The sequence below is a fragment of the Micromys minutus genome (genome assembly GCF_963924665.1).
Source record: "Micromys minutus genome assembly, chromosome: 22".
Lineage (NCBI taxonomy): Eukaryota > Metazoa > Chordata > Mammalia > Rodentia > Muridae > Micromys > Micromys minutus.
This window is the reverse complement of record NC_137957.1, coordinates 38,261,572-38,285,469: the sequence shown is the minus strand read 5'-3', so window position 1 is coordinate 38,285,469 and position 23,898 is coordinate 38,261,572. Positions and strand designations below refer to the sequence as shown.

General features: G+C 39.8%; 1 protein-coding gene across 1 annotated transcript in view; it reads left to right on the top strand.

The window, feature by feature from the left end:
• Window positions 1-23,898, top strand: part of CDK17 (cyclin dependent kinase 17) — a 75,745-nt gene that overhangs the window by 37,683 nt on the left and 14,164 nt on the right. The window contains exons 2-7 of the mRNA XM_080935278.1: window positions 10,044-10,190; window positions 13,530-13,694; window positions 17,852-17,985; window positions 19,105-19,230; window positions 22,807-22,863; window positions 23,672-23,786. Coding sequence (XP_080791404.1) covers window positions 10,073-10,190; window positions 13,530-13,694; window positions 17,852-17,985; window positions 19,105-19,230; window positions 22,807-22,863; window positions 23,672-23,786 — 715 coding nt within the window. The 5' untranslated portion in view covers window positions 10,044-10,072. The remainder of the gene's footprint in view (window positions 1-10,043; window positions 10,191-13,529; window positions 13,695-17,851; window positions 17,986-19,104; window positions 19,231-22,806; window positions 22,864-23,671; window positions 23,787-23,898) is intronic.

Sequence of the window (23,898 nt, the reverse complement as noted above, 5' to 3'; positions counted from 1 at the left end):
GTTACAAACTTTATTTTTTTTAAAGTGCTCGCCCTTTTTTTTAGTATTTAGTATTTACATAATTACTTCAGAATTCATAAGAAAAATACCAAATGTTCTTAGCTAGATTTTTGTATGACTAAATATTTGCAAACCATTACTGCAAGTACATAAAAATGAAGAAATAAAATCAAGCAAGTGGTTCTGTAATTTGTTTTTTAGTAACCTCTGACACATGCTAAACTTGTGGTAGAGCAGGAGTCCCACAGACTGGAAACTGTTTCTCCTTTGCTCCATCCCTTGTTACATTCTGCCAAGAGAAAGTGTACCTGGGAGAAGTAGGAGGCAGCTAGAAGGAGAATCAAGAGAGCCTTGTCTACTTTTCCTCTCACTGCCTGGCAGGAACGGCCTGGCAATTGGTTCCAGTGTCCGCATCCGCTTCGAAGCTTAGTTGAAATGAACTAGCCGCGTGCCCTCCCAGAGCTGCAGGCGGCCATTGCTGAGCTCCTGGAGCTTTGGCTTCTCGTATCCTGCTAACAGCTCACTCCTTTCAGAGGTTCAGGATTTCTGTTCCAAGCCTTGGAGTTATAATAATTCCAGTTACTTCCTCGTTGTTTCTTCCAGCTCTGTGCGATTCCTGCTTCCATAATAATCCGTCTCTTCCCCTTTTCCTTTTCAATTCTCCAGTTCCTGGTTGGTAATCCACATTAAATTCTTGATGGCTCATGAGATGGCTCAGTAGGTAAAGACTGGGTGGGTACGTGCCGCCCAGCCTGATGCTGAGTTCAGTCCCAGAGATCTGGTGGTGGGAGGAGAGAACTGACTTCTGCAAGTTGTCCTGTGACATCACACATGTGCCTGTTCACATACTCACACACACACACACACACAATACTTAAATGTAATAAAAATATAGAACAAACAGTTAAATTATAGGTGTGATACTTGTCTTTATATCAAAGCCTGACTCATAAACTTGTCAAAACAATACCATTGGCCATTACCAACCCAAGTGCCAGGAATAGTGTGAGGCTGTCTTCATCTCGTAGTTACGGAGGCTCTGCAGGACGGAGGCTTCTTTCCCTCTGTTAGTCTGCCAGATAGCCTCTCCTGTGGGCCCAGAGATGTCTGAGAATCTCAGATTTCTGTCGTTTGCTCTTCTGTACTTCTGATTGCGAGGGCAGTGATGCTGGCTTTATTTGTTTTCTATCTTCTCTACCTAGTCCTGATTAAGATCAATATATACAAAGTACAGAATGAAAAGTGTAGCTAGTGACCATCCTTGTAGATCATTCTGAAGGGCAGCAGGTATCTGCCAATGGGACGGTTCTCTCTTTAACATCTGGCACCTAAACTTCTTCAGAATCCTGATGTAAAAAGTTGCAGAAAAGCCCTCCAGAATCCTGATCCCTGAGGCTTGACTGGGCCTTTCCACCTCAGCGGCTCCTGAGAAAAGCTGCTCCTCCTTACGGCAGCTCGTCACCGGTGTAAGGTATTCCAGAGAAGAACCAATCAGTCTGTCGGGATACAGTACACTCTCTTAGGTTTCTGCCTATTCTGTTTTACTTTCAAGTAGGTCTTCAAGCTTACCCTTGCCACTCCTCAGCACCAGGCCCACAAACTACCCTGTGTTCTTCGATGTGTTACTACTTTTCGGTTACCTCCTCCCCAAGTGTTTTCCAGGACCTTGAAGTTAAAGTAATTACATCTTGGCACACACACCGTTGCAGATTTCTCCATGATGATCTATATTATCCACCTGTCTTTTCTGTTGGACTCTCCATTAAGATGGTTACCTCCATCCAACCTATAAATAAAATAAATTTACAATTACTGGGTTAGTTTCCTGATACTGTTGCAGAGTATTTTAGCTAGCTATTGCAGGTTTATGTTGGCTCACAGTTTTGGTGGCCTCAGTCTGTTACTGTCTGCCTCCTTCTTTTAGGCATGTGGTGAGGCTGTCTATCCTGATAGGAGTACTTGGTGGAGGAAGACCACCACATGGCCAAGTGTGAAAAAGGGAGAATGAAGAAGTGGTTGGTGCCATCCCTTTGATAGCACGTCCTCGGAGACTTCGTTCCTCTTACCAGGCTCCACATCTTCTCGGTTCTGCTCCCGGCCCTAAGGAGTGCCAGTGGCTCTTTAATTGGTAGGCCTTTGGGGGAACATTTAACAACCAGACCAGAGAAAGTTACTTCTTCTCAGTTCTGCTTTTATTTTTCTTGTTGATCTCTTCATCTACTAACCAGATAACTCGAATCAAATATTTTGAGAATTTTTTTAGCATTCAAAAGAGACCTTTGAAATTCTTGTATGTCTGAACAATATGATATATCCTCTCTGCCATCCCCAGCGCTGGGTAACAGACCAAGGCCTCCCCTGTCCCAAGTGGCTCCCAACTACCTGGGTAACTCTATAAGCAGCGGGGGCTGGTGTCTCTGACATAAAGATATATGGGAATACACATAATTAAAAATAATAACAAACTTAATCTTAAAGGAAAAAACCCACTGTTAAGTCAGTACCTGAGAGTATAGTTACTTAGCAGCAAGACTGAAGGAAATAAGCCTGTCCTTTTGACCTTAATTATTAAGTTGCGTTGTTTATTTCCTTCAGATTTTTAATCTCCTGTTAAATTTTAATTATGTCCGTCTAATCCCAATATCTTATAAACTTACTACCACTGTTTTTGATAATTTGCACAACATTATGGTAGTCACGATTCATGGCTCATGACTTGCGGTTACATGTTACAAAGATATTTTTTAGTCTTTTTCAGTCAATAAAAATGTTATATACATTTATCTACTAAGTCAGTGGTTCTCCACCTTCCTAATGCTGCAACCCTTTAATACAGTTCCTCATGTTGTGGTGACCCCCAGCCATAAAATTATTTTCATTGTTACTGTATTGCTAACTGTAATTTTGCTACTGTTATAAATTATAATCCACAAGTTGAGAAATTCCGATCTAAGAAGTATCTTTATTTTTAGATTTATGAAATTATTATCAATCTAAGACAGTAGTATTTCCATGTGCTGTAAGTTGTGACTGATTTTAAACTATAGGACATAGTCATGAAAGCAAGTATTTTCAAAATGATTTTTTAAAATCATTCAGTAAACTCCTGGTTTTTATGATTTACAATTACTTTCTTAAATAAAAGCAGCCATGTGGGTGGTGGGTGGGACTTTACCTCAGGTCCTCTGGGAAGGAGTAGCCTGTGTTCCCACCACTGAGCCACCTCTCTAGCTCCTAAAGTCATAGTTGTTTTTTAAAGTCAAAGAGGATTTGGCAAAACAGGTGTAGCTGGAGTGTTAAAACTAAGAAGCTGTTAAAAACAGAATCCCCTTTGTGGGAATTTATCATCTGCCAATTAATCGATTATTCATGATGAGAAAGTAACTGCATTTTGAAGATTTTTAAAGTCAGATTTTAATTATATTTAAAAATTTAACCTATTGACTGGTAAACAATATATTTGAAAATAGTTGCTTAAATATTTAATAATAATAATATTATTATTATTAAAAACAATAAACTTCTTGTAGGAAAAAAATATCTTTTAAAGTCCCGAGGATTTGGGGTTGTGATTTATTTAACTGGGGCTATGCTTTTAGAGAAATCTGACCCTTCTACCCAGCAGCTAAGTCTTACCCTGGACTAGGGGTAGGCCTGTGCGCAGCTTCCCTCTCCCCACTGGATCTTGGTCTGCTTTAGGCTCGCACAGGTTTTGTTGTAGCATCTCAACCAGTGGAACCTTACGTTCGTGTAGTTGCTCTGCCGTGTCCAGAAGACTCTCTCCTTCTAGTCATCTACCTCTCCTGGCTCTGACGCTCTTGTGGCCCCCTCTTCCACAACAATCCCTGAGCCTGGGAGGGAGGGAATCTTATGGCTGTTCTTTAGGACTGGCCATATACAGTCTCTTGCTCACTATAACTACTTAATCAGGCTGCTCGTGGACATCTGCTGAAAACAGGCTTCTCAGATAAGATGCTTCAATCAGTGCATCTAACGATGGGTTATATGAAGAGTTGATACCGTGTCCAGTTAGCAGAATAGTAGTAGTAGATTCTCTCCCAGGGTCTATGATCTGTCTTGGCCAGGTATGGGTTTCATCTGTGGAGTAGACTATACATCCGTAGTGTTTGGTTACTCTGTATTCATGCCACTGTTGATCAGTGCACATGTCTTCCCCGGCTGGTTGTTACTGTAATCCATTGGGCAATATTGATGATTAATTTTCTACATCTTTCAGCACAGTGAAAGCTAGCCGGAAGAGGTGACGCTCCCAGGACAGTACCAGCTTGCTTTTTCTGTATGGTTGGTGTCTTCAGCACTAAGGTCTTATCTCAAGTTTTGGAGGACCACCAAGAACACTGGCAATAGTTTGTAATGTTTGAAGCCTTTTCGGCCCTGGGGGGTGGGTGGGACACATGGCATGGAACAGGTGTGACGGTCAAAGGACAACTTGCCGGGCTTAGTTCTTCTATCACACGGGCTCTGGAGATCAAATTCAGGTTGTCAGGCTTGGCTTGATAGCAAGTACCCTTACCAACTGAACCATCTCACCAATCCTAGAATGTTTTGGCTTTTGTTACGTAGTTATGATGCCGAGGTTTAGACATAGCCTATCTTCTTTTGTCTATTTTGAGGTCACTTTTGCACATGGCTTGAGTTCAACCTCACTGAATTCCATTAGAGTGACTGATTTTCCAAGCACAGCTGTTGGAAAGACTGTCCTGATGGTTTGAGCTCTTAGTTCTACTACTGCTTAGGTGTTTGTATTCTTTCTGATGCAAGTATTACAATGTTTGATTGCTTTAGTATTTCAGCAAATTTTTAAAAGATTTGTTTATTTTATGTATATGAATACACTGTTGCTCTCTTCAGACACACCAAAAGAGGCTGTCAGATTCTTTTACTGATGGTTGTGAGCCACCATGTGGTTGCTGGGGATTGAACTCAGGACCTCTGGAAGAGTAGTCAGTGCTCCTAACCACTGAGCCATCACTCCAGCCCCATCAGCAAATTTTGAATGTAACAATAAAAATAGGAGCCCTCTAATTTTCTAATATTATGACTATTATGATTATTCAGGGTCCTTGGAATGTCATATAACCTTTAGGGTATGTTCTGCTTTCTGAAAAAAACCCAATTGGACTTTTGATTGGGACTGTGTTGAATATGTAGATCCCCTTTGAGTAATAGTCTTAATAGTCTTCTAGTCCATGGAAAGGGGCTATATTCTAATTTACATACATCTTTGAGCTTTATTCAATAGTATTTTTTAGCTTTTATCATATGTCTGTTATTTCATTGGATAACTCCTAAGGATTCATCTTTTCAGTACTTTTTAGGTGACTATTATAGCTGTTTCCTTTGTGTGTGTGCTTGCATGTGCTGTACTTGCACATGTGTGACATGCTTGTGGAGGTCAAAGTTGAACCTTGGCCATTGTTCCTCAAGAACCATCTAGCTTACTTTGTGAGAAACACTCCCTCACCAGTAAATATAATCTTGCCCTGGGTTTTCTTTTGTTGTATTAATTTGCTCTCCTTAGATGTTAGATATCTGCTTAAACTGTACTTTTTTAAGGGTAAGTGGGTATTTTGCACATTTATGGTACATTTGTTTACTTTGTTAGGTCACTTGCTTTTTGGTCCACCATTCACAGAATTTTTGAACTGTGTTTGTTTCTGTGTACTTGGCACTTGAATGCCATGGCCTGTGTGTGGCAGTTAGGACGACCCTGAGGGTCTCTTCTCAGGCACTTGGCTTGTCAGCAGGTCCCCTATGGATGCAAGCCACCTCAGTCTCTCATTGGTGTGTTTTCTAAGTCAGTGTATCATTTTCAAAGAACCAAATTCTGTTTTGTGTGTCTCCACTCTGTCTTTGCTTTCTAACTCCATGAAAGGTACCATTTGGATACTAATTTGAGATGTTCTTTTTGATGTAGACAGTACAGCTAGAAGTCTTCTTGATACTAATACCTTCACTTCCTTCAGTCCTTTCTCGTTTCATTTTATTAGATTCAGAAACACACACACACACACACACACACACACACACACACGACCCTGGGTCTAATACTACAAAAGGAAAACGATGTTTTCAGTTTGTTTTGTGGTCTGGTCTGCAGTGTATTCTGTGCACACTTGAGAAGAGTGTGTACTGTTGTTAAACAAGGGGCCCTGCATTTGTCTTAAGTCTTACACATTAAATGTGCAGTGTTTTCAAGTTCCGTTCCTTTTTCTGTGCTTTTTTCCTAACACTTGAAATTTTCACTTTATTGTTACCCTCCTTTTACTTTGCCGTGGAAGCCTTCCCTCCTGCACTCTTTTTTTTTTTTTTTTTGAGATTAGGTAGGTCTGTTGGGAGCAAATGTCTTAATTTCTCTTTTATTTTCAAAGTATAGTTTTGTGGAGCATAACATTTTCTTTTCTTCTAATATTTAAAAATGCAGTTTCTGGCCTTTTAATTTCTAATATATCATCAGGCTTTGTATATTATATCCTTGTCATCAGAGTTGGGAACTTTGAGCTTAACATTTATTTTTAAAAATGTACTTGACTCCATTTTTTGCTGTCTTTCTACAACTTTCAGGATCCTAGTATTTGTGTGTGTGCTTGTGTGACAGGGTCCCCAGTGTCCCTTGTGCTCAGCGTTGTATTTTATTTACTAGAATCTTCTTCATCACTTGGCAATATAAATATTAAAGTACGGTTGTAAGCGATGAACAAGTGGATTCTTTCCTGGTGTGCTGTTGCTCAAATGCACTACGATACGAAGTTATTCGTGTCTCTTAGATCTGCTTGCACCCACCAAGGTCTACTTCATGTGCTGTGTTAGCATGCTTCCCGTCTGGAGGTCGCGCAGCTCTTACCCAGCTCTGCAGGTCCTTTTCTTGGAAGTCAGGAATTCTACAGTAATATTTTCCACTTTCCATCCTTCTCCCAGGCCCCCAGACTTTAGGGTTTTGTTTGTTTATTTGTTTTTTTTATTTTACTTTTTATGATTTGATCTACAGTTATGAGGATATTTTTACAACCTTGGTTTCATGCCAAATTTATATTTTACATTTGCAGCATAACCATTTGGCCGAGCCACTTTGTAGGTGCTCATTAGCCACACTGGCCTATATTTTGGATAGCCAAACTCGGTACTATATTATAGTAGTATATATAATTGATCCATGCTATACATTATTATTTTATCCTTCTTTGCCATTCTAAAACAACGGGCAAGATATGTAACCAGCACACTTTAAAAAACTGTTACATCAGGGTTCTGCAATGATACATACAGCTGGAGACATGAGGGACCATATGACTATATCAGAGACAATGGTGATAGAAATGTTGGTAGGCATTTGATCTAGTTTGATGGGCTTTCAGTGGTGCCTAGCATGTGCGAGGTACTGGGTTTGATCCTTAGCACTAAAAATAATTATCTGGTGTTACTTAGTAGTCTAAAGTATATAGAGACACTCATTACATGAGCAGTATTCCAAGGGCTTATAGATTTTTCTCACAGATGAGGTTTCCTTCAGATGATAAAGGGTTGAGTACCCAAGCCCTTGTAGTTACTCCTCTGCTGGGCTTGGCACTGCTTTAACCTTAGAAAGAAGGGCTTCTGTGGTGTTTCTTTTGTTCTCGTTTCTGTTGTTTGACTTCTGGGAAGGTCTCACTCTGCAGCTCTATTCTGTCTGGGAATTCACTGTGAGGCCTGTACTATCCTGGAACTAGCATCAGCCAACCTCCCAGGTGCTAGAACTGTAGAGTGAGCCACTTTGTTTTAGAGAAACAAAATGGTAGTTGGAAATAATGTAGTTTATCTTGAATGACTAAGGTGTAGAAACAGATGTCCTGGATGAGTTGCTGACTGTCATGGTAGAGCTATTCTAAAGGGGCAGCTCAGAGACGAAGCAGATAGATGGCACTTAGCATGTGTCCACAGTTGGCCCGTTTCTTTGGAATCAAGTTTAGCATAGTGGGCTGCTTCCCATTGACATCTGTATATTACCTTGGCTAACACACACCAAAGCGTCCATTTTGCCTACGATTGAAGACCTTTAAGTAAACTGAAGTCCTGCTGAAACTATTGGAGATGCCAGGGGAATGAGACCATTTTGAAAGTATAGAAGACTCTCAGTCTGTCCAAACTTAAGTAGAGATTCAGGAGGGCAGGGAAGAAGACACCGTATCTGTCGTGTTGGTGAGTTAATTAACAACCTTCAAACTGTCCACAGTGGAAGGATAAAGGCTGAACAGGGCATAAGAGCAAAAAGCAACTGGGGACAGTACAGAGCCTCCACTGCCCTGTTTTTATTTATATTTGTATATTTTATTTTTAATATTCTATATATTTATATATGTATTATATTGTACTCAGAGCCCCCGCTCCTCCTATTCTGCCCTAGATTTACAGTTGGAGTCCCTCGAAGGACCTTACCATAGAAGGGACAGCGATGCGGGAGTGGGTCAGACTCTGAGTGTCTGAGGTCAGCCCCCAGCGGTCTCTGTCCTTCCTTGGATTGTGTTCAACTGCTGATCTGTGTCTCTTGGGTATCCAGCTAGGGAAAATAAATAAAGTCTGTGGAGGAGAGCCGCCTCTGGAGCCTCCACATTCCTCCAGTTTCTCCCGGCATTTGCTCAGTGCCTGGCAGTCTGTAAAATATTGCTTCCCACACACCAAAAAGAGAAAAAAGTCAACAGCAGAAACAGCCCAACAGGTTGTACAGACTATGGGCTTATAGGCAGGAACTTTAAAATACGGTGATTAGTATGTTCATGAAAATAGCCGCTGAAGCCGAGAACTTCCCCAGAGAACTGGAATCTACAGGAAAGAATCAAATGGGGATTCTATAACTGAAAAAATGAACAGCACGGCAAGTAGATGGGTTTAGTCACAGGTTAGACACGTGAAAAGGATGAGCGGTGAAGTGGACGGTGCGTTCCTAGACCTCAGCACAGACTCGTCTGTTCCGCTGTTAGGACTAACCTAAGCTGTGCCGCGGTTACTTTTTAGACTCCCTCCCTAAACTGTGTGTCTTAAGGTCGGAGCTTGGAGGTGAAGAGAAACTTTGTGATTATAGTTGCATTACTGGCCTTTTAGTGTGTGCTGTTTCATGGTTTATTGTGGTGTTTTTTTAAATTACAATAAATACATACTGGGGACTGATCAAATATGAAACTATCAGTTATAAATTTGTGCTTGTGTCCTCCGACATTGAGCAGCAAAAGCTCTCGATGAGTCACCTACTGAGCAAGCCTAGACTATACCGTTAGAATGAGCAACAGAGAACCACACAGATGGAAAACAAACAGCTGGGTTTATTTTAGCATCCGGATATTGTTTTCATTAGGGTAGCTTGCAAGGTGCTCAGTAAGTTTGCTTATTACATGTAGGTCAATAAAGAGGATTAGAGAAGACATTAAGGTAAGTTATTGAGTTGCTTAGAGGGGCAATTGCTTTTTCAGTTAGTAAGGCTCCACTGACTAAGACAGGAAAAATACTGCCAGTTACATTTGATGTCTTGTAAATTGTAACCTGCACCCTGATTTCAGAAATGTTTGAATTAAAAGAAAAAGTAAATATTAATCTCACCTCTACGTCTTTAGTTCTATTGCTTGGTATCTGATGGTTCGCTCAGGGAAGGCCTTTGGGAATTTTTCCTACTGTGAAAATGGGACAGGCCACGGATCTAGCTGGTTCTGGACGGTGGTTGACACTTGTGCCTGGACCTAAGAATCAAAGTGACAGTCACTGTCAAAGTTTGCAGAGGGCGTGGTCTAGGGACTTTCATCCCTTCTGACCTCATCATTCTTAAGGTGTTACTGTTGAGTTCCATAAACATTTGCCTCTGTTGATGGCAACTAAATAGAGCACTAGTCAGACTATAACATTTTAAACAAAAAGTTTAGATTCTGTGATGTTCGCTGGAAACAAGAATTCCTTAATAGATTTTCTGTTTTGAAGATAAACTCTTAAGCCCAGAGAGACCTTTTTCTTCAGCAATAAAATATTTAAAGCTAAAATTTTTGTTTGTTTTTTACCTTCAGAATTTTCCAAGCCACACCCAGTTGATAGGATGAAAAAGTTTAAGAGGAGACTGTCCCTCACGCTCAGGGGAAGCCAGACTATCGATGAGTCGCTGTCGGAGCTGGCTGAACAGATGACCATAGAGGAGAGCAGTAGCAAAGACAACGGTAAGTATCTGCAGTGGACACTTAAATCTCTCCAGATAAGTCGAGGATGGTATTCTTGTTTATCTGATCTTTGGTTTCTTGGAAACAAAAGACTGACCTGAATGTGTTCCGATAATGGCATGTCCTGCACTCCTCCCAGCCTGCAGCGTACGTGGTAACCCTCCCAGGAGTACCTTTATGTTTTTACTAGTTCTCAAGTTCTTACATATGCTGTAAAATTATACTAGTTGTTAAGTAACTATTGGTGAATTACCATTTAAATTCTTGCATTAAATATCCTGAGTTAATACAGGATAGTAGAGCTGTAAAGTTCCTGTCTGTGGCCTTATAGCGTTCTAGATATGTATTGACTGTCTCTATAGATTACAAGGATCATCTGATGAGGGAGTTTGCTACTTTCTTACTTTATGTACAGTGTGTCCATAGTATTGAGAACTCCTCTGACAGAGACAAAATCGTTATGTTTCATTGGTGCTTTTAACAATAGAGTAGTAGCACAAAGATTTTAATGTAACAATTTAAAGAGTTTATTAAATTGAACTAAAATGTAAACTTGGTGAAAGTTTTAGAACTCTGTTGCCAAAATAAACGTAGGAATGTCCTAGTGATCAGGAAGGGCATAGAAACAGCCAATAATGAGCCATGGTTTTCGGTGCCTGGGGAGCCTCCATTCCTGAACCTGAAAATCTGGCTGGAGATCTCTGGCAGTGGTCAAAGCTTTGCCTGCTTCATTGCAGGGGGAGGCTTGTGGGGCGAGAAACAGAACGCATGCGCAGTGCAGGTTAGCAGTCCCTAAGAACTGTGGATACTCTAAGGCACTGAAGTACTTCAGCCACATGGAGAAGTCAGTTTTTCCTACGCAGGTTCCACAGACTTGCCTTTCTTCCTCAGACACCATTGTTTGCTGAACACCATCCATGTTGTTGGCAGAGCTGAGGCGGCCTTGAACCTGTTCTCATGGTCTGTCTTGGTTTTCTAATGTTTTCCTTGATGGTCTGATTTTTGACAAGAGCAGAGGAAAAATTTTTGACAAGAGCTCAGTAAGAAACTCAAGATAATAATTTGGTTATCATTCTATAATGGGGACAAAATTTATATTTGTCTCAAATCTTGAAGATGTTTTTGTGATATTTACCTAATAAGAGAATCTGCTAGCTACATGGATCAGAATTCTGCTATTCTCAATGATTCTCATTGAATTCTTGGTGGTAATAATAGTTAAATCCAGCTTGCTTATTCTTCTGCTAGAAATTCTGGCAAGTGTGTTTGCTAGTGGTGTTCAGAGATAAAAGAGGCACCATGTACATTGGTGGCTTATAAAGTACATTCCTTTGAGCATTTGATTACCAGACAGACGTTCTTTATTAAAACTGAGTCATGGATGATACACTGACATTTTAGAGATAATTAATAATTGAATTGAATGTTTTCTGGAATATTTTGGTAATTATCTTAAAACATGATTAGTTTATAGCAAGTGGTGAGATGTTAAAAATACCCAATATTTTGAAAATGGTGTCAGCTGTTTATTTGTGACAGACGGTAAGAAGGAAAGACTTAGGAGCACTGTTGGAATTCATCCTCATCAGAGCGAGCTGAAGTCGTACAGAGACAGTCCTTAACTACTATAGTCACTTGCTGCTTACTCTCTGTGTAACATGGGTCTCATCAACAGTCAGTCCCTTTTTGAGCATGTCAGTGTCTACTAGCTGTACTAAACAGTGTCCCCCTTGGAGAGTTTAAGTTTGTTCTTAGCATAAGAACTGTGTAAGTTAGGTTGCACACAGAGATAGAGCCCGTGTGCAAGAATGTATGTACAGGTAACATAATCAACTGATAAAGCAAAAGTGATTTGCCTAGTTTGGGACAGTGAACATTGTAGCCTAAGGAATAAGAGAAATAGTTCGTTATTTCCCCGAGTAAACTTCCTCAGACCAACTCTTGATCTCCTGTCTCTAGTTTGATGGCACTGGCAATCAAGAGATCTGTTATGCTTGCGTAATATATAGACACATATTCCATAACATAGTGGGAAAGTACACACTTGCAGGGCTGTAATTATGTAAATATTTTAGAAAATTAAATGCACATGGTACTTTTGGTTATCTATGATACTCTTCCCAACTAGAATTTGCAAGATTTTTTTTTTGTAATTTTAATAACTGTCACACTTGCCGTAATTGTAATCCACAGTACACTCTGCAGCCATGATGTTTGCACATTGACTGGTGGGTTAAATATAGAAGAGCAGAACCTTGACTTTTACTTACTAAATTGGTAGTCAGAATGTACAAATAAGCTTAAAACTGCTGATCTTGGCCATTGACACATATCGGCCCTAACTTAGAACAGCTTTATTTAAATAAAAATTGAAAATTTACAAATGGAAGAATAAGAAAGTATTCTTAAAATATCTTCTATGAAAGATAACTCAAAAAATTTAAGCTTTTATTTATTTATTCATTTAGTTAGTTAGTTTCTGTAGCATGGGAATTTGAGTTGAGGGCTCATACATACTAGGCCAGCACTGTATCCCTGAGCTGTAGTCCCAGCCCAGAGTCTTTAGTCTTTTTAAATTGTTAAAATTATTTAAAATTGTCAAAATTAATTTATTTCTTTGTCTCTAAAAGCTGACTATAGAATTGTTATATGGACAGCAGTTTCACTTTTAGGGATATACTCAATGAAATTGAAGTAGGTATTCAAACAAAACACTGCTAAGATTCTTCCACATCTATAGCCAACCGATTAGGAAGTATTATACTGTAAGATGTTTCTACTTGGTAATGGGTCTTTGCTTGTTTGAAGATAATTTATGTAATAAAATACCATATTTGAACCAATAATCTCAGCTTCCGTATGATGTACACTTAAGTATTTCTGTTTTATTCACCAATTGACATACCTTTCTGCATGTGTAGTAGTCGAGGTATAGATCAGATGTCTTTTGGTAAGAATTATGTGTGTAATACTGTAAAGCATATTGAATCCTGTGTGCAACACATGGTAGTCATGGTAAATCAGCACATGGAGGACTGGTTTGCAAATAATCTTAAGATGCAAATAATTTGATAATAAGAAAGCTGGTGGGACATATTAGTAACTGTTAACCAGTTTTGGTCATTGGACCAACCTAAAACGTTAAGGTATTTTCTATAAGTGTGTTTTCATAGAACTTCTTGCTAACTGTTGAACTTTGCATGTATCGCCGAAGAAGTAAGCTTACACGTAAGCGATCTCTGTTACAGCCTGTGTTTTGTTCTGTTTTCTTAACCCTTCTCTTGTGATCCTGACTCTTGGGACGGTTGTGGAATGATTCTTGGATGCCATGAACCACAGAGCCCATTGTGAAGAATGGCAGGCCGCCAACGTCTCACAGCATGCATTCCTTCCTTCATCAGTACACAGGGTCCTTCAAGAAGCCCCCATTGCGGAGACCCCACAGCGTCATTGGAGGAAGCCTTGGTTCCTTTATGGCAATGCCCAGAAATGGAAGCAGATTAGGTAATGTGCTTATCGGTCCATTGTGTTTAACATTCTGCTTATTTGGGTGAAGAAATCCAGCCACTTTTCATTGTCAGATTTCCTCTAGTCATGAAGGAGGTGAAGACGGGAAGGGCAGAAAGATGGGGGTTGCTAACACCATAGATGACGCTTGCCTGTCTATTCACCCACAAGAGTGGACACTGCTTCAGCAGTTCTTTGGGTGATGACCACATAATCGCCGTACAAGAAGTAGATGATCACTCACCGTGTTATTCTTGTGCCTTTATGTGCTTTTGAAATATCCAGGAAAGATACCTGCAAGTTTTTGTGTATTTTATGTCTCTCGTCTTTTTGATAGTGGTGTATTATGTCTTGATTTTAGAGATCACTTTAAATATAGCTGTTTCATTGTCCCATTAGATAGATGCATTTCTGAACATCTTGCTCCACTGTTTGTTCTATTTCTTACCACAGTAGGTTACTTCCTGGTTCATTTCCCCAATTTTAAGACTGTGAGCCTCTCTACAGTGTGGCTTCATCTATGAGAAATGTGCCTTTATCCCTGTCAGCATAGCACAGAGAATGGTGTGCTGGGATCATCTTTAGCTGCTTCACAAGAGTTGAGTGTTACAGTCGGTTGTCAAACGTAGCTACTGTCGTAGTTTATATCATGCGGGTTTAGAGTTAAGCTAAATTAAAAACCGAGGTAAGAGTCCTTACCCCTTAATTGGTTTCCTACTGGGGTCATCCACCCTCTGAGATAATGTTATTGGCATCGTGTGTCGGTAGTGCTACCACTGTGTGATGGTGTGCCATTGCCTATTTCTAGACAGGGTCACCTGTCCAGTTACCTGTGCCAATAATTTGAAGTCAGTCATGAGGGGTTATTTATCTTCAAGAAATCAGGTCTTGGCTTGTAATTTTGTTGGCATAGTGAAGAGTTAGTTATGTCTTAGGTTTTATGGACTGGAGTCTGTTAAATATTCTTTTTCTGAGGGTGGTAACCCTTTAAAAATGCAAGGAACCTTTTTAATTCAGGAGCAATATAACAACATCTGTTGGTCTCGAGTTAAGAAAGTAACATTGAAAATGTTAGTAATGTTGATCAAATTCATCAGTGTATTATGTCTTTGTCAGTTTTATAGTAAGTGGCTCAAGGCTTGAACAAGCAAGTATTCTCTAGCTTTTAATTTGCTTCACGTTCCATCAAAGTCCTTTACCCCACTAACAGGTTAGTGAAGCTCTGACGTCAGCATTCCCTCTCACCTTGCTTGTATCCTGAAGGAGACAGAAACAGCTGTGCTTGTTCCTGTGACTAGTCTCCTGGCTGAGTCCAATGGTTCTCAGTGTTTATTCCTATCTGAGATCGATACCTTTGCTTGGCAGTCCTCGTAGGGCAGGGCTGGTTTGTTTTGTTTGCTGGTTGGTTGCTTTGTTACTTCCGGGAACCGAACCTGCTCCTCATTAAGGCATGCTACAGAAATGCTGAGTCACTGAACTCACATGGCCTTTCTGGTTTGTCTAGGCAGGTCTTGAACTTGTGCACACGCTCTCGGCAGAGTTTTGGTACATTAGGGAGCCCAAGCTTAGTTTTGTCATAGATATCCAGCGAGTAATGCTTGGAACTCAAGACAGCGTCTCACTGTAGCCTCGGCTGGTGTCTTCTGCTCCGGCCTTTAGTTCCCAATTACAGGCCTGCACCACCACATCCGTCCTGCTGCTGATGGGTAGCAGCTTGTTTAATATTTTAAGAGACTGTTCTATGAGTTAGTTCCAGTTCCTTGTTGACCTAATGATACATTTAATGAGAGAATAGTTGTTAAGAAGCAAAAGAGCAGGTTTCTACTGCAGCTGTGTGCCTAAGCTACCTGGTCCAAAAGCAGGTTACTTTTCTAAGTCTAACTCCTGGAACCTGGGAAATGAGTGACTCTCAAGAACTGTGTCAAGGCTGTGATTTTATTCAGTTCTCGACAGTAACTTGAATTCTTTTTCTTAGAAAAATCTTCGTAGTTTGAAAATGTAAAGCAATTTCCTCCTCCTACCTCTGCCTCCCTACTGCTGGGATTAAATACCTGTGCCACTGTGCTTGGTACTATAGTTTGCTCTGTGTTGCTGTGAGAAACACCATGATCAAAAGCAATTTGGAGAGAGGGTATTTTTTTGCTTAAGCATTCCTATCACAGTCTATCACTGAGAGGGAAACTGAGGGAGGACCTCACGCTGGACAGGAACCTGGAGACAGCAGTTGAAACCGAGACAATGGAGAAGTGCTACTTACTCCCTTGCTCCACGTGGCTTTTCCAGCTTGCTCTGTCATACAAACGAGGGCCTCCTGGAATGGCACCATCCATAGTCGGCTGGGTCCTCACATATCAATTATTAACCAAAAAGTCACCACACGCTTTGCCTACAGAGCAGTCTGACGAAGGCATTTTCTCAACTGACTTTCTCAAGTGACTCTAGCTTGAGTCAAATTGGCAAAAAAATCTGATCAGCACATTTAACCGCTTGTCACCTTGTGACAGCCACATCACTATTAAACCCTAACCTTTTATGTTTTCCACAACATATAATAATATAGCTATTATATAACTCCAAAGCATATTTTTTAAAGTTTCATGGTCTTAAAAAATATTCAAACACTTTTAAAAAATTTAGTCTTTAAAGTATCTTAAAAGTCCAAGGTCTCTCAATTTGAGCCTCTGTAAAATTAAAAAAAAAAAAAAATTACATACTTCTTGTTCCAAGAGAGGGCAAGACACAGTTACAGTAAGATCAGACGAAACCCAGCCTCTACCAGTGTTCGTTAAAGCTCTCAGCTAAATGTTCAGCATCTGGGACTCATTCACTCCCATCCTTGGGCTCCCGAGGACTCAGGTAGCTCCCCCTTTCCTGTCGCTCCTGTCGTGCCGTCCACAGCACAAGCAGCTAGTCTCACATGCTCAGGTTGATACCTCTCCACACCTACTGTCCTTGGCGCTTTCCCACAGGCCTGGACTCTCCAGGAGTCTGGAGTCTCCATCGTAACCATGCTGAACATTTAGCATGGCATCAGCTAGCCACTCTTCAGGGACACTCCTCATGGTTCCCGGCCTCTGCTTCTCCAGGGGTCCCTCAGCTTAGTCTACAAATCCACCAGTGGCCTCTCAGAGTGCTAGGCTTCAGCCAAGCCTTCAGTCCTGCAGCTCACATACTGCCAAAACCAGTAACACATGGGAGACCATTACGTATCAAGACTGGGTGTCAGCTTGAAGTGAGCACAGTTGATTGTGCTGACCCCAAGGAAATAAAAAGATTTCACCTCCGTGGTGCTGAGGTCCCTTCATAATCACCGCTGCTTTTCACTCAGCTGACCAGAATATCAGAGAATCCTGACAGAGTGTCTGCTTCCCTCTGAAACGGCCCGAGCCGGGCCTCCTCCATCAGTGTTGCTCCCAGCATCCTACCTTCTAGCTTCCACTGAACAGCCCAGTAAGCTTCCAGCACTAATGGCGCCTCCAGCTCAAGTCTCAAGCATTGCTACAATCTTTCCTCAAAACCATATAGTCAGGTCTGTCACAGCAGTACCCCACAATCCTGATGGTGCTTTCTGTATTGGTTTGCTTTGTATCGTCGTAAGGAAAGCCATAATCAACTTGGAGAGAAAGGGGTTATTTGCCTTACACATCTCTGTCATGGTACATCTTTGAGGGAAGTCTGGGCAGGCACTCAAGCAGGGCAGGAACCTGGAGCCGGGAACTGAGGCAGGGACAACAGAAAGGAACCTTACTTACTGGCCTGCTCAGTCAGCTTTCTTATACAAGTGGGACCCATAGCGGTTGGGCTCTCTCACAACAATCATTAATCAAGAAAATTCCCCACAAGCTTACCTGTTAGGCCAGTCTGATGGTGACATTCTCTCAGTTGACTTTTCTTTCCCACAAGACTCTAGCTTGTGTCAAGATGACCAAAAACTAACCAGCACACCTGGCCTGAGATTTCTTATTTCTCCTGCAAGGCATTTATGTTTTGATCTGCTAACTGCTTGCATTCCTATGTATCCAGAACACAGATGACTTTCAAAACTGTGATTTCTGTTTGTTGAGTGTCTATATTTTACTTGTAATGATAATGAAGTATCCTGTATAGTAAGATTTACCCTTTAAAGGTAAACAATGACACCTTTTCTGCTATAGATATTGTTCATGAAAATCTGAAAATGGGATCAGATGGTGAGAGTGACCAAGCTTCTGGGACATCATCTGATGAAGTTCAGTCACCTACAGGTGTTTGCCTCAGAAATCGTATACATAGGCGGATCTCAATGGAGGTAACCAGTTAAGAAAATGAAAGCGTGACCTTTGTATGCATATTTGTGTTTGTAAAGAAACATGTGATGCTCATTTGAAACATGAAGGCAAATGGGACTTACACATGAGCAGTTTCTTCATCTTCGTGAGCTGTAGTCTGAATGTTTATCTTTTTCAAATTACTGTCCCAAGGCAGCTGTACATTAATTAAAAATAATTAATCAATAGTTAATTATTAAATACAGTTCACATTCTGTATAAAAACATTTTCTTAATCATACTTTTTTGGTACTTATCTGAGCACCTCCTAGTTTGTATATGGATGCTTTACGAGTTAAAACTAAACTAGAACCAGCTTGTTTTCTTAGTTGGTTAGATTCTCCATGTTGCACTGTATGTGTATACCCCTATGATACATCTATTTCTCCATGTAAAAAAAGAGCTGAGAACTAGAAAGACGGCTCAGCAGTGCAGGACATCGCTGCTCCTGCAGAAGAAGCCAGGTCCAGTTCTCAGTGGCTCCAAGGGACCTGGTACTCCCTTCTGTCCTCTGAGGGTGCTGGACAGAGATGGTTCACATATATACATGCTGACAAGAAGTTCTGGAAACAACCCAAACAATTCATTTCTTTAAAAGATGTATGTTATAGTTTTATGGACAGAAGTTTTGTTATGACTATTACTAACTTATACCCTGTAAGTTAGAAGCTTTCTGCAAAGATATTGAACATGCTTTAAAATAAACTCTCAGGGGGCTAAAGAGATGGTTCCACAGGTAACAGCACTTGCCAGCAAGCCTGGCAACCTGAGTTCAGTCTCTGGAGCTCAGGTGGAAGGAGAGAGCTGACTCCTCAGATGGTCCTCCAGTTATGTAAGAGATCATAGTCTGTGGCAGACTGCTTAGTTCTGTATATAGAATAACTTCAAAGTAAAGTCCCACTTAAATTTGCTAAAGAAACTATTGAGTCTTTTTAAAACTATCTATATCAAACCAAATTATCTGCCTTTGATTATAAAAAGTATTTTTGCCTTGGGTAACTTTGGAACTGCAAGCCAACTTCAGCTGTATATCAGGAGAGAATAATGCTCCTGGGCCCACATCTTCCCAAGTCTAATGCCCTGCTCCCTTACCTGCACAGGACTTGAATAAGCGGCTGTCGCTGCCTGCAGACATCAGGATCCCCGATGGCTACCTGGAGAAGCTGCAGATCAGCAGCCCGCCCTTTGACCAGCCCATGAGCCGCCGGTCCCGCAGAGCTTCCTTAGTAAGTTTCTGGCCTTGGCTATCCATGAGGCGGCTTGCTTGCCTTTCTGGATTGTAACTCCTTTTCTTTCTTGTCCTTTTGTCTCTTCCTTTCACCCCCTCTCCTCTCCCTCCCTTCCTCCCTATCTTTTCTTTCTGCCTCTCCTTTTTGCCCTTTCATAATTTTCTTAAACCCAGGGGTTTGCATGCACCAGGCAAAGAGCCCTACCACTGGGCTGTACCCAGCCCTGAAATTTATTTTCTATATGTAAATTTTAAGTCACTCACTTAGTTTTAGCACATTAATGGCTACCTTTTGTCATTTTTCATACTTAAAGATGTACTGGAACAGAACTTGAGTTACATAGGTGTTACTTGTGAACGTATCCGCTGGATATATGTGTACCACACATGCTAGACGTGCGGCCGGATGATAGCACTAGATGTTCAGCAGAGTTACCCAGACTCAGGTTTTACAGCTCATTGTATTCGTGGTGTTGTCACGCTGTGTGGCCAGTCCCCAGATAAATAAATGAACGCTTTAGACAGCTTCTTGCTACTTTTCACTTTACTCAGTACACCTCATTCCTCAACTTACCCAAAATCCCCGCTCTCTGATAACGAAGATAGTTTTACACACATGGCCATACTTCCTCAATTATACTCTTGTCGTAGTTTGATTTTATATCTGAGCCTCCCTACTTTTCACGAACATGCTCATATTGAAGTATTTAATACTCTACTTTTCATTGAGAGAGGTTTTGCTAGTCTGGAATTGGCTGTGTAAATCAGGCTAGTCTCACATCCACTGTGCTGAGCCCCCTTAGTGGCTGGGGTTACAAACCTGTTCTGTTTCCTCCGTACCCTCGCTCAATCTTTTGAACTTTATGTAGTTGCGAATATATGTTATAGAATGTGCTTGTATGAACATGCAAGAAGTGTGTGCATTATGTAAAGCTGCTATACTGTTGTTATAAAACCACAGCATGTCTGTAAGTGTGCAGATGTACTCTGTAGTTACCGCGTGTTGTTCAGTGTTAAGCCTGAGCGCATCCGAGTTGCATTTAGTCATGGTCTGCTGTGTCTATTGTGCGGTGCACACTTGCATGACTGTGCTATCCCTTCTGAGTGTTACTTTGTATTCTCCTTGTTTCTAAGGATTTCTAAGCCACGGTTTCTAAGATTGGCTTTGGGCTCTGTCAGTGTTGGCTTCTGTCACCATTCCTGCATAGTTTGTGTTCATGTTACTAGGTCCAAAGTAAGCTACACATCTCCCATAGCGCTTGCTACCTAACTTACAAGTTACTCTATTAGAGGTTGACCTACTCTAAGTTACCATTTATTTTATGTATAATATTTTAATATTTGTATGCTTTTATTGTAAGGTTCACCTGAACAGGAATTTTCTTGGATTGTGAAAAGCTATTTCTTGAAGTAATGAAGTCACAAAATAAATTGTTCTCTCGGAATGAGTTACCATAAAAATCTTTATTTGTATAATGACCAGATTATGGAGTCTTGATATTGTTTAATGCAAGACTTCTAGAGCCATTTCTATTAGTTTCTATTGCCTGTTAGGTTTTTTTTTTTTTTTTTTTTTTTTTTATATCCTAAAATAAATCTATTTTATTATATCCTAAAATAACCCGGTGTAGACTGAGTACACATTGTTAACTCAGGGAAGCAGGAATGATGTCTGTCTTCTTGTGCCCGGCACCTGGCATTATCCTTGGCAAATGTGGGATAAATGAGCTTTGTCTTTTGTCCTGAATGATTTCTGTAGGAGAGTGTCAATAAGCCACTTACTGTTGGAAGTCTGCCATGTTCAACAGATGCAAATGCAAGCAATTTTTTCTAAAAATTACATTTAAAAATTTATGAGTCCACTAAGTCAAATTCTGAGGCTTGTGTGTCTGATTCTCTGAATCAGGATCTGATAGCCACTTCCCTGGCATAAGCCCTACTGCTGAATTTCCTGGCCAACTACATGGATGGAACTCAGTAATGCTGTTCATTTTTTTAATAGACTAACTGTTCAAACATAAGTTTAATAATTACAATATAATATTCATTTTCTCTTTTATATATGTTTATTTTTATAAACATTCTGTGTATTTATGAGGTACAATGTGTCACTTCAGTATTGGGGTACAGTGCTTTGATTAGAGTAAGTCACATATCCATCACCAACTGTTCTTTGTGAGAAATATTTAAATTATATTTGCTATTTTGACATATGCAATTATTGATTATAGTTACTTTGTGTGTATAAATGTATTTAAATGTGTGTTTGTGAACTTGTGCACATGTATTTGTGTGTGTGGTATATACTGATAATGTATTTCATTCTCTGAAGAGTGATTCTGTAATATCAATTTTGAAAGCATGTTACATTTTATTCCATATGTCTTGATATTTTAATAATTTCTAAACATTTTCTTTATATAGCCCTCGATTTGTTTTGTTTTGCCCTCATTTTGATGACAGTACTTAATGTAATCCTTGCAGCAGACCACAATATTTTTCTCATAATCACTGCTGGAACAAATGTACTGGGTATTTCCAGAGTGTGGTAGCATTCATTCACTATAACAAGATGAGTGAGGAAAGAAGTCACTACTCCTGAGTGGAGAACGTTTAGCCCACACTTAACATTTTCCCATGTGCCTTTCATTGTTGATGATGGTATGTTAAAATATTTCAATGATGTTTACTCTTTTGTTCATACTGTTTTGAATTTATTCTCATTGTAGTGCTATTCTCTCTGTAGAAAGGAACAACAAAAATTCACTACCATTGGTTTAAAATGTCTGAATTCTAAGGATATTCATGGATAAAACATTTTGGTATAGTTTTTAGGACCTTGGTAATTAGCTTTTTACATAAACTTTTTACATAAAAAAGTCCATTTGTCACACACCAGATGCCTTATATAATCCTTAAATGTTTATTGCATTCTTTCTAATTTGAAATTTAAAACTGCACTTGTATTTGGAACCTATTTCTATTGTCATTTTACCCAGTGATGTCATCATTATTGATAGTAAAAAGTAAGGTCTTAATATCGAGTTATGCATAAGGGAGATAGAATGGTTCTAAAATTTGAGTTTTCTATTTTTTTTGTTAAAATATATACATACAAAAAACATTAAGAGTAAAGAGAAAAAACACTAAATCATTCAATAATGTCACCTGTGACCAAAAATTTTAGTTTTTTTAAAACCAAATTAAATGGGGCTGTAATGTTGCTGTTGTTTTTGTTTGTTTGTTTGTTTGTTTGTTGTTTTAGCATGACATGTGTGCATCATTATATCAAAACTCTGAGAAAAGTTCTTGTAAAGGACTTCTGCAGATTGGTCAGAGTTTAAATGCCTGTGATACTTAGAGGTTTAAATGTTCATTAACCGAAAATTAGCCAGTTCTTGTACAGAGTATTTTAATTGTAAACTTTTATGTTTTAACATCAAATGTGTTTTAAAACTTGACAACTATTTAACAGTTTTATTCTTGTTAGACAGAATTAGAAGATAAAGAAGAAGTAAAGTTTTAAGAATAGATGCTAAATTCCTTTTTTTTTTTTTTTTTTTTTTGCTTTCAGTCAGAAATTGGGTTTGGGAAAATGGAAACCTACATCAAATTGGAAAAGCTTGGAGAGGTGAGTATCCTCTAAAAATACGAGCAAAATAAAGCATTTTCTTATTATCTAAACTCTCAATTAGGCCATAATTTTTGCTGTCTTAGAAAAATAAAGGTTGTACATATTACCTAGAAGATTATATACCTAATTCTGACGTAAAACCAGAGAAAATTCTTAAGACTCTGGCTTTCTTGAATTTGCTTCTGCCTGAACTGATGTTAATTTGTAAACGGCCTTCATCCACAGTAAGGACGGGCAGGAGAATAGCTGGCAGGCCTGAAGGGAGCTTTTTAAAGGAGCACTAATGTGCACAGATTTTGAGGAGCTTGAAGGTCTGGCTCAGGGTTGATTGAAGGTTACCATTACCTTTCATTGACAGTGCTCAGGGCCCTGTGGTGTTTATGTATCATTACCCAAGTGCCTTTGGTATTAAATCCATCGATTCAGTTGTTAATCTGAAATAACACAAGAACAAAGGAAATGGTTTTTCTATATTGGAAGCACTGTATATTATAGGGTAGAGGTAAGATTGTGTGCATGGTGGAACTAAGTCATTGCTGTAAGAAAAACTAAGTAAGGTGAGTTTTTAAAAACCAAGACAGACTTTTAATATGCTTAGAAGGTGAAAACTGAGGTTAAGGCTCTTTATACAGTATCTACACAGTGAGCCTCACCTCACTGTGTAGCCCCAGCTGCCCTGTAACCCACTACGTTGGCCAGGTTGGCTTCTGACCCTTCTGTCCCCAAGTGTCCGAAGTAAAGGCAAGGAGTGCCATCCTGGATATGATCACATTTTAAAAAACGTTCTTCTAAATATATTTTATAGGGCACATATGCAACAGTATATAAAGGAAGAAGTAAATTGACAGAGAATTTGGTGGCATTAAAAGAGATCCGCTTGGAACACGAAGAAGGCGCGCCCTGTACAGCTATAAGAGAAGGTACAGTGTTTACATGAGCGTTTGGTCTGAGTCATGGCAAGACTGCTGTGTGTAAAAAGTGCTCAGAGACACAGTCAATAACTGGAAGTCATCTTTGGATCTTGCAAATGTT